The following is an 11,850-nucleotide window of genomic DNA, read 5'->3' on the forward strand; positions in this document are numbered from 1 at the left end:
TGTCCCGGCCGGAGTGACGAGACAAAAACATTATAATCCATTATAAACGAGGCATTTGTTGCATCAAGTGGGGACTTAATTATGGATTATAATGACTTATAATGTCTTTTTACGCTTTGCATTGTAAACATAAAACCATGTCTGCATTTGTGATCGGAGAAATGACAAACAACAAGCGCTACTCTACACTGCTCAAAAAACTCTAAATATAAACTTTAAATATAAAAAATAAAAACTCTTTTGAATCATCAGTGGCAATTTCTTTAAATATGAAAACGTACTTACAGTCTGTGACAACCAATACTTTAAAACAATAAAAATACATTTTACACATCACAAACATTTATGTACCATTTGGCCAAACGCAACAAACCAAACTCTGTAATTTGTCATTCTATCAAATGAACGGTGTATTTTCGACTGGCTCTAAACTGACAACTATTCAGTTAATCATACACTCAACACAAGAAATGCAGTTATCCTAATCGTCTACACATTTATCACAATTGCTTCAGAGTAATAATAAAAGAGAAAGTATACAAAGAGCAAGAACGAATATGCAAAAAATGGGGGGTGGGGTGGACTGTGATTGTTGATAGTACAGATTCTTAGTCCTCCTGGGACAACTTCTGTTACTTACTGTAAATGTCCAAACATTTTTCAGAATTTAAGTTTGAGATCATTCAGGTGGACAATCAAGATTATCAGGTGTACCCTTAATAAGACTGATCTGTAGTTATCAGAAAAGTTTGTTTGCAGTTCTTGCTGCTAAAGGTGGCACAAACAGATTTTAAGTTTAAAGGGGCAATTTTTTTTTTCTCTATATACACAATATATGTAAAACAAAACTCCCTGTTGAAGAATTGCAATAAACATGTATTTTCATTAGCATATTTGTGCATTTGTAATTGATTTTTAAACTTTGTGTAATTTATTTATTTTATTTGACATCAAGGTGCATGCCTTGCCTCCAAGCTTTCTTATTTGTTTTGCTAATAAACGTTCTAAGTTTCTTATTTATTTGGTTCCACAATGTTTACTTATTTTCAGTTTTGTATAGCCTACCTATTTAAAATTTGTGTACGTTATTTGTTATTTTATTTTAGGCATAGCCTATAGCGTGGTGTATTTTTATTCGTTTTGTTAATAAAAGTTCTATGATTTTATATATAGGCTTTTATATACAAGTGACTTTGATGTGGTGTTTTGTTGTTGCTTGAATGAAATTTGCCGAATTGCTGCTAATTCAAAAATGAAAGTAAAATGCGCACTGTGCTTTTAAGCTATTTAAAAGTGAAGGAAAGTGAAGAAAAGAGGGAAAACTCAAACGAACAATTGCTTTGTCAAATTGCTGCCAATTTGAAAGTGAAATTAAAAGGCTTGATGAATGAAAGATGAATGCTTTGAGATCTTAATGCTAATGTATCATCAATTTAGCCTATTCTGTTCGTGTTAAATGGGCACGCTTGCTTAGAATATAGAAATAGCATTACTTAGTCATTGGCATCTTATATATCTCAGAAATGAGCAAAGCAGCACTTTGCCTTCTAGTAGATATGCTCATTATATTCTTAATCAGACATTTCTCAAGCAGAGCAACCCGTTGAATAAGGCTATGTCATGGTTGTGGAGTAAAATCACTCTCTTTCTATGATAATGGGCGGAGTGGTGTGCATTACATATACTCAGCAGATATTTCAGCTCCTTATTTTGCTTTCAGACTTGATGAATTAAAGTGACGGGGGGAAAAAAGCTCTTAAACGGCATGTGTCATCTGTGCAAATCACTGACGTGGCATGTCTCCCTGAAGTGTCAACAGCAACGAGGAAAATTCAATTAATGAGTGGGTTTTCTCTTCACCCATCTGTCCAGCACTGTGTATCAGAATGTACCCCTGAGCGGACTGGTGTTTAGGTACATCTTCCTTACAGTGTGTATTCGATCCCTTTAGCATCACTGCAATCTTCTATCGGCAAGCTCTGACATGTAACATGCTGACATTCTGAGTAGTCTGAGTGTTGGATACATATCAAGTCTGCACTGGTCCAAATGAAGACTGTAGTGATCGTAAACAAATATTTCCCAGGCTAATACAACAATAGCTCCGGAATGTTTGTGAGCTTTAGATACAGATTTCCTCACTGTCAGGCCTTAATCACAAAAGGTCAACCTGCTCTTGCTCTTCAGTGGCGAGATCAATATAGTATTTGATTTCTAATGTCTCAGATAATTAGAGGTGTGTGATGTATATCATGGCTGATATATTCACAGATAATTGGGAAATACTGATATCAATGATGGTGATTAAATTACTATTATACATTTGCCTTACCATTTCTTTCTGTTTGACCCTGCAATATAGTGCTTATAGTGTATATTACCCTTAATTATTACTTTTCTGTACCTGAATACTACTGTTAGCCCTTGTTTTATTTGTAACTGTTATGTTGTATTTATCTGTGCTTGTCATTGTGTATTTGTTCTTATTTACTGACTGTTCACTTGCCTTTAATCATGTTTGAACTTTCTTGGGCTAGTAGATTTTGCTGTGGTATTAAAGGGGTCATATGATGCGATTTCATTTTTTCCTTTCTCTTTAGAGTGTTACAACCTCTTGGTGCATAAAGAAGATCTGTAAAGTTGCAAAGACTAAAGTCTCAAATCCAAAGAGATATTCTTTATAAAAGTTAAGAGTTAGCCACACCTACCTAAAACGGCTCGTTCGATTAAAGTGTACTTTAAATAATAAACGGAAAACAACGTTACACTGATATAAAATAAGTGGCATTATTTTGTTTGTTTACATTGATGTTAAAATTACATTTTCAGATTTGAGACATCACTTTTAATGTAATGCTATAACACTGCTGGTCACTTTCAGAAGTTGTAGTAATGCTTTCTATTCCAAGAAAGAATGTGAAACATATACACAGTGGTTGGTTATATAATTTTCAGTTTTTTAATATTTGTAAATATAATTTAAATTGATATTGTATGGCATATCGAATATCGCATTATTTAACAAGGTATCGCATATTGCATTTTTCTTCAATATTGCACGTTCCTATTCTATATTATGTTCGGGGTCAATTTAACTGGTATCATCCACTATGAAAACAATGTCATTTTCCATTTACTAAGTAAAAAAGCAAAATGAAAAAAAACTTGCTCTTTATATTGGGACCGTTTTTCCACTTTCTGATGATCTATCTGCAGAACTATGTACACGCACACACGCATCTGAGTGTTTTTGGACACTGTCTCACACATCTGTGATTTTTATCCTCTCAATGAGAATTATGTTTTTAAGATGCAGCGTCAAGTTTTAGAAACACATCTATTCAGTTGAGCTGTTGGTTATATCATGGCTATGTAAATTTCAGCCTGATGATCAGTTTTTGTTTGATTTTGTTGTGTTCCATTTATTGTTTTGTTTTGATTAAAGGTACTGTGCTAATTAAAGTAAAATTCATCATTTATAATATCAGACGTTTCAAATTACCACACATGTCCATTTAAGAAGTGTATTGTATATACAGAAGTTTTCATATGCAACATCTGTCTAGCTGCTTTACAGATATTGTATGATACATGACCTTACAATCTGTGTGATGACTTTGCAGCTTCATAGAAGTCACATTCTCAGCTCTAATTGTTCGGTAGTTATGACTGCACAAATGATTCTTTGTAATTAGAGAGAATGAAGAGTCTCTGGGTACTATTATGTTTCTTTCATATCCGTAGTGTGGTGATTTGAATGCCGTTTTAGGCATTTCTGCTTCCTGCTGCCAGTTATTCACTCTCTGACAAACCCACTGAAACAATCTAATTTTTCTTTTCTTTTTTTTTTCTTTTTTTTGTCTGTCAAGGTTTAGTGAATAGCAAAATACAAAGTACCCCCGCCAAGCCTGCACGCACCAAACCAGCTTGCTTTTTCTTAAGGAATGTGTCATGTTGTCTAGCAATCTAGCTATTTGTCTATCATTTCTTTGGCAGTTTAAGGTTCTCTGTGAGGTCTGATGAAAGTTGTTGCAATTGACATAGATGCATTTTATTCATCTTATTCAACAAGGTTTCTGCTCAGGATTTTCCTCAGTGCCTTGTGACAGCTGCATTGTCATTTTATGAAGATCTGAAGAAAATCCTCTACTCTGTTGTGGAGGAAATTGATCTGGATTTGCACGGTGTAAATTATTTATCTTTTGCTTTAGTGTTTTACACTCTGATCTGCATTACTTGTTCCTTGCTACAAGTCTTGTTTGCTTTGGGGTAAATGCACTCACACAGAGTCACAATAGAACTGAATGTGCTTCATTGACTCATGTTGCTTTGTTTGCTACACTTCATGCACCGTTTTTGTTTAGATGCCCAACAAAAATACATAGCCAAAGGTCATTTCTAAACACAGCATTAACGGATTCCTGATAAAAGGGTGCACTGTGGTGGTTTGGACCAAAATATAACAAGAAAAATTACGCAGATGCAGGAATAAAAGCTTTTAACGGTACCAGAAATGTTCCTGTAATACTTTTCTCCTTTTTACTCCAACTGAATCTACTGTCCATGACAGTATTGCACATGTTAATTAAATTTTTTTTACAGGATATTCTACGTATCACACGACTCTCAAGATCTGAAGATCTTCAGTTACATAGCAAGAGATGGACAGAGCAATGTGTTTCGATGTAACGTCTTCAAATCAAAGAAAAAGGTAGGCATCTCTTGAGCGCGTCTTCTAGTCAGGACATTGAGTGCTGATGGTTTTCCTTGGACAATAGAATCCTGTCATTGAAGCACCAAGTGAATGAAGGCTACTGACAGTTCTTTCCCTCTTCAGTACACTTGTTTCATTTTACTTCAGGGCATATAGTTTAAAAAAAAAAAACATCAGAAAAAAAGGGAACAGCAGCCCTTGGCCATGAAACTGAAGTGCACTTTTCAGAATGGCTATATTTTTCTTCTCAGTCAGTCTAGCATGCAGAGCAGTACAATGATCCAGCAGCGGTGCATGTAGATGATATACTGACAGGGCATGCTTTTAGTTCTTAAAGCTGTCGAATTCTGATCCCTTTCATGCTTCTGCACTGGATTTGAATCAGAGGCCAATATGAAAGCTAAATAACTGCTTAAAGATGCCCACCACCTCTGAGAAGGTTTTGACATCTGAATCTGTTTTTCTCTGCTTGACTGGTTTAAATATTTATTTTTAATATTGGCAATTAATCTACAATGTCACGAGAATCAAAATAAGATTTTTCAGAGGGAAAATAATTATTTTTTTCCTCTCCAGAACTGGTGCCTACACAATCTATAAATATAGAGAGGAATTCATGCTAGGCAGTAGTTGTCACTATGACACATCACATCACATTATCACAGGAGTTTGTATACAGAAGGATCTCCGAGTGCTAAGGACTTGAGAACAGACTGTACAAGAAGTGTATGTGAAAATACAAGATGTCAAATATAATAGGCATAGGCATATGGGTACTGTATTGGACAAATACAGTATGACTGCAGCCCAGTTTGTGCTGATTACAGTGTTATTAGACTTTAGCCATTAATATGTTTATAAGCAACTGAAAAAAAGCACAAATGTTAGGGCATGTCAAAACTTCTCCAGGGCCCCAAAACCCCCTCAGACCCCAGAGGGTTAAGTCACCACATCATCTGCGGTAGTTGTTTTCCTCTCTCTCTCTCAATCACTGTAAAAAAAAAAAAAAAAATCCTGTTAAATTTACAGTAAAAAAAAGGCAGCTCCTTGAGAAATTCACCGTAAAAATAGTGACGATGTTTCAAGTATTACAGGATGGCAGAAACTTCGTTTTACCTTAAAATGTACTGATAATCACCATAATAATACAAGTGGATGCATAGGGTCACTCCTACCAAGACAAAACATCATCAGGGTAATACGCATGATACTAAACGGTTTTGTTTATTCCTAATTTTATTTTTGTCAGTGATGTATTAGTGTTTTGTGTTACATTTTTTGGTAAGACTATAAAATAAGGTGCCATTTTTTAACTATATTTAATGCATTGACTAACATTAACTAACAATGAGCAATACATTGTTACAGTATTGATTTAGCTTTGTTAACGTTAGTTAATAAAAATACAATTGTTCATTGTTAGTTCATGTTAGCTCAGGTGAATAACATTAATAGATACAACTTTTTTAATATTGAATTAGTAAATGTTGGAATAAGCATTATCTTGGATTAATAAATCCTTTAGAAATATTTTTTTTAAAGTTAGTATATGTTAACTAATTTATTTAAATGGAACCTTACTGTAAAGTGTTATGGCTTTTTCTAATATTAAGTTAATGTTTTTTGCATTATTTTAAAGAAAATATATTAATACATAATGTGTTTCAAAGAGACATCTGAATGTTATTTTTCAATTTTTTGCCATACATTTATATGGTAGTTTGTTTTTATATTTTCAAAAACATTGAAAACCCATTAATTACCATTAAAAAAAACAATGACAGTGTGTAATTGTAAAATGACATATAATGCATTGTTAAACCATATACCGGTTTTCACCATGAATTTTTACAATGATTTTGTTGCACAGCTGAGAAAATAAAAACTACCACAGATGTGGTATGGTTACTTATTAATTAACAGGTTTTTATGGTAGCATTTTTATTTTTATTTTTTTATGTTGAATTAACGAACATTTTTAAAGTGTGCCTTGTACCTGATTTATGCATCAGAAAATTAGTAAAGTTAAGACCTAAATGCAAATCAACATCATATTTTTCCACTGAAACTAGTCAGTGTATTGTTTTTGTAAGTCTGAGCAGGCCTTTCACATGAAAGGCTGCAAGAGACACAGCAGACACTAATCTGAATACAGCTTTCCAGTCATCTATAATCTGACTTTTTGTTTCATGCCTCATTCTTCTTTAGATTTGAAATTGCAAATAGCATACAAAATGAGCACACTGTAATGAGATTGCCACAATATTAAAACTATGTAGCATAGAGAACAGTTATTATGAAAGCCTGACACATGGACTCAATATTACCCATGTTTCTCTCATCATTAAAAAAATGTGGCTCGTCAATAGCTATAGATTGTACAGCCGTGCAATGTTTGGCCGTGGCGAAAGGCAATCCATAAAAAAAGTATTCTTTATTTAACAAAGATTCTTTAGAAAGGACTCGCTCATTTGAGTTGAAAGCTCCGTCTGGCCCATTTCACCCCGGCATCACTGTCCATTACAGACTGAGCAATTCAGAGCTGCTCTGGGTAATTGTACATCAACTGCTCAAGTGTGCTCTCAATAAACTGCAAATAGATCTGCAATGATAATTTCACCTTTTACTGTATACAGACTCAAACATTTTAGCTGAAATAATGTTGTCATTTAATTTTTTGCCATCTATCAAAATACTGATAACTGATCTTCAGCATTTTGTGAAATAGGTCATTTTTGTGCAGTGTCTTATGGAGTCTGCAGACCGACGGTTGTATCCAGTGTTGAAATGCAGCTTGAATGATATTTTAACACTTAATGGATTGTCACAACTAACAATTTACATAAATTGGCACTCGGATTAGAGACTTATTTTATGGAAAACTGAAAGTTAATTGACAAATTTCCATCAGTTTCCAATTACATTTCTTTCCATACCTTTTATATATGATGTTACTGCATTGCTTTTGTGCAAACTATGGTATGTAAAAACATCTAACACTCAAAGCTTTAGAGCATTATTAAGTTTTGATATCAGATTTAAATTTTTGTTAAACTTTGAAGTTCCTAGTGTCTTTTGATTTCTTACATGGTTGGCTGCATTCCTGATTTCCACATTTGCTGGCTAACAGCATACCTTCTGAAATTAAAAATGTGGGAAGGGAATCAAAAGCTGCCATGATTAATCAAATGAACAGGTATGAGTCATATCAAAGAATTTCTCTTTTGTTTGAGTCCCTTTGTTTTTGTTCCCTGACTGAATTGAGACTTCAGAGCCTTGTTAATGACCTCTGTTAGTGTCAGATTTTGACTATAACTTTAAGTTGCTAAAAAGATCCACACACCACTGAGATGCAGGGCTTTGCTCTTGAAACCTGTAGAATATTTACTATTTCAGCAACATGTCTTTTTATTTACTTCATGTCTGTGTCTGTCTGTCTGTCTGTCTGTCTGTCCGCCTGTCTGTCTGTATTATACATTATAAACCGTCTGTCTGTAGAATATAGACACTACTGTATATATGCCATATTTACACTATATCTGTCTGTCTGTCTCTCTGTCTATCTATATATCCTTTATTTATTCATTTGCACATTCATTCATTCATTCATTTATGTTTAGTTATTTATTTATTCATTATTTGCTTATACACTGTCTGTCTGTCTGTAGCATATACACTATGTATTCTATATATACACAATCTGTCCATCTGTCTGTCTGTAACATACATGCATATATGCAATATATATCTGTCTGTCTGTCAATAGATAGATATCCTTTATTTATTAATTTGCTCATTCATTAATTATTTTGCTTAGTTATTTGCTTATGCATTTGCATCTGTATTTATTTGCATATTTATTTGCATACATTTTTATGTATTTGCTTGTTTTATTTATTCATTTGCTTATTGATTTATTTTGAAAGGAAATAGTGTTATGCTGGATTTAAAGAATATGCAGAAGAAATGCATGCCCAGGATGTGTAATGTACACACTCGCCCGCTTTTATTTTCGAATAAATGTCCTTTTGTTATTAATTCTGTATGATAAATATTATCATTTTCAGTTTTTGACTTCCAGAATTTTTGTTTCCACCAGGTACTTTTGATTTCAGTGCATTAATAATACTAAGCTCTCTTTCATTTCTCTGTAGAGCCAAGCCATGCGGATAGTGCGGACGGTGGGTCAGGCTTTTGAGGTCTGTCATAAACTTAGCCTGCAACACACCCAGCAAAACGCTGATGGCCAGGAAGATGGTGACGCTGACAAGACATGCACAGATTCTGGAGTAACGGGTACTTTAATGAACTGTATCCTCTTTTCTTTCCACTTCTTTGTCATACTTGAAGTCAGTGTTAGTCATCTTTCACAACAGGTTTTTATTCTTCAGACTCCCTTTAATTGATTGTCTGTTTGTGCCCCTTGAACTTGGTGTGATAGGATTACAGATGAGTGATGTTCTTGCTGATCCCTGACACTTTGATTTAGCAAAGGGAAAATCCATGCAGTTGTTCGAGGTATTTTGGTGCAATCCAGCGCAGTGCATTAGAGGAAGTCTTTGTGAGCTGGGAGCTTTGATAGGCAGCATGGAACAGCACCTATGATTGCTTGTGTCTGAGGGGCAGATCTCATAGTGCATGGGCCAGGGGTTCAGGCTGATCATCCTCCCACAACTCCCTCTGGACAGGTTTTCTTTTCAAATGCAAATGAGCTCTCATTCACCCACGCGCTGCATCTAATCCGCACAGGGTTCCCTAGCACCAACACGCTGCAGTGTCACATGGATGGGGACTCACTATGTTTAACATTTCCACTGCTGTCCCAGTGATAGGACAGGGAGACCTTAATAGCCCCTTTCCATAGGGAAACAGCAAACCGGTCTGAGAGCTGACACTTCAGAGCCAAACAACCACGTAACTGCTTAAATTGCTGCAAAACCTGCCAACAAATAAGTATATGCCTATGTTTATTAAGTTTAAAAAAAAAATGTTGGTCCCACTTTATATTAGGTAGCCTTAACTACTATGTACCTGCATCAAAAAATAAGTGCAATGTACTTATTGTGTTCTTATTGTATTGCAAGACACTTTTCCTGCTGTTGAGTTGGATACAGGTAAGGTTAAGGACAGGTTTGGTGGTACAGTATGGGTAGGTTTAAGGCTGGGTTAAGTTGTAAGGGATGGGTCAACACTGTAATTATAAATATAGTTATAGAAACTAATTACAGATGTAGTTACATGCCGTTATTTTTTTTAGTAAAAATACAATGTAAAAACTAGGGCTGCCCCCTAATAGTCGACTAACCGTTAGTCGACCAGAAGAGGCTTGGTCGACCAACATTTTATTAGTCGCTTAGTCGCGGGGAAAAATAAAAATACAAAAAATTCCACAGGCGAAGTCACGAAGTTTGTGATGGACAGATTGTTAACGGCTGGTCTATGTGGTAATACAGTACATCCGGCAGGACATCCAAACGCTCACCTATCATTCATCGACCTCAAATATGGCTTATCATCTGAAATATGTAAGTATTAGCAACTTTACATGGCCGCTCAATCTAATGTTAACCAAGAGAGATGTGCGCTATTCAGTGTCTATGCGGAGTGTGGAAACTGAACAGTGGCAGTGCGCTCACTTGCTCTTAAAATACTGGTCATTTTTGCTCATACAGATAAGAGTAATACATCTTTCAAATCTGTAAAGATTCTAAGTTTATTTGTGTGCACTCACAATAAAAACAAATCGCGCTTTTGTGAAATAATGAAAGCAAACAGGATGCGCTTTCTGCCGTCTCGTTCTCTGTGAACTTGGACGCGAAACTCCGTGTATATCTTTACCTTACGGACATGAAAAATATATCTATAGAGAGTGAAATGTCTACTTTCAAATGAAAGAATTAAAATCTGAAAAAAATAAATAAAAATAAATAAATATATATATATATTCTCAGATTACGTAATCTGTATGAAACTTGTATGCGCATCCACTACTGTGGAGATGACGAGTCAGTGTCGCCGGATTCATCTCTTAAACCAAGAACAAAGAAAGCACCAGTTTATCAATGAATTATTAAAATGTTAATGCAGCCTCCTTACTGTTTTTCCCGACACATTCATAATCATAGCTTCTGCGCAAGTGTGGCAAGCTTTATGAGTGTGCTTGGGCACTTATTAGGCTTTGAAGGCAATTAAAGGCTCATTATAATGATTTAAATGATTATTATGAATAAATGTGTGATTAGTCGACTAATGCTTAAAATGAACGACTACTAGTCAACCAGAAAAATCCTTAGTCGAGGGCAGCCCTAATTTTTTTCGTGGTAAACTCTAAAAATAGTTCAACCCAAAAGTATTGTTTAGTGTAAAACATGTTGAAGATTAGCAGATAGGCTGTCGATTTATTAAATGATAAGGCGTTTCCTCTTAAAAGCTGTTTATTTAGTGTAGTAAAGCCTCTCCTCCATTGACATCCATTAAAAAAAAAGGCCTGGTCTCCTTTCCGTTAGCATTAGCAGTTACGCTTTTTTGGCTAATGGTTGCAGGCTTGCCTTTATTGGCTTTGGTTATAGTTAGTGTTAGTGCTTCTGGTTTTCTACGTCAGCGCCATTTGAGCGGTTTATAACAGAGATTTCTGTGCAGAATTTGAATGATTCTCACTGGATCTCGCAGCAACCTTATTCATTGTGCGGTGAATTCAAACACTTCTCACTGGATCTTGCAGCGCTGTGCTGTAACAGTGGCGCGAGATCAAATTTGGTTCCCGAGTAAAGCTGTTCTGTTCTGACAAGTTTGTTTGCATCGCGGTCCGAGCTGATAAACGGTCCGTGCTGCGCAGCTCAAACAAGTAGCAGGATTTTGTTACGCTTTTGTTTCGTGTGCCGTGTGATGTTTCTCATACGCAACAGAAATGGCAATGCGAGTTGAACAATGTGGTGGTCGCGCCAGTGCGACTGCTCACAAAATTTACTCGCACTGGCAGAAAAAATAGTCGCAAAATGCAACCATTTGGTCGCAGTCTGGAGCCCTGTAATGTTTCACAGATTTAGGAGCTAGTTTTAGCGCTAAAACCCCTCTGTGAAATACTCTTAGAGCAAAAATTTAGGAGTCCTAAATTTAGGATTGACATGCCCATTATT

General features: G+C 35.4%; 1 protein-coding gene across 2 annotated transcripts in view; it reads left to right on the top strand.

Annotated features, from left to right (window-relative positions):
• The window catches only part of LOC107711121 (carboxyl-terminal PDZ ligand of neuronal nitric oxide synthase protein-like), a 133,827-nt gene that overhangs the window by 77,334 nt on the left and 44,643 nt on the right, over nt 1–11,850 (top strand). For both annotated transcript variants that reach the window (XM_016516071.1, XM_016516070.1), the window contains 2 exons: nt 4,603–4,711; nt 8,869–9,010. In XM_016516071.1, coding sequence (XP_016371557.1) covers nt 4,603–4,711; nt 8,869–9,010 — 251 coding nt within the window. The remainder of the gene's footprint in view (nt 1–4,602; nt 4,712–8,868; nt 9,011–11,850) is intronic.

Source organism: Sinocyclocheilus rhinocerous, unplaced genomic scaffold (genome assembly GCF_001515625.1).
Source record: "Sinocyclocheilus rhinocerous isolate Xijiao unplaced genomic scaffold, SAMN03320098_v1.1 scaffold85, whole genome shotgun sequence".
NCBI classification, from domain to species: domain Eukaryota; kingdom Metazoa; phylum Chordata; class Actinopteri; order Cypriniformes; family Cyprinidae; genus Sinocyclocheilus; species Sinocyclocheilus rhinocerous.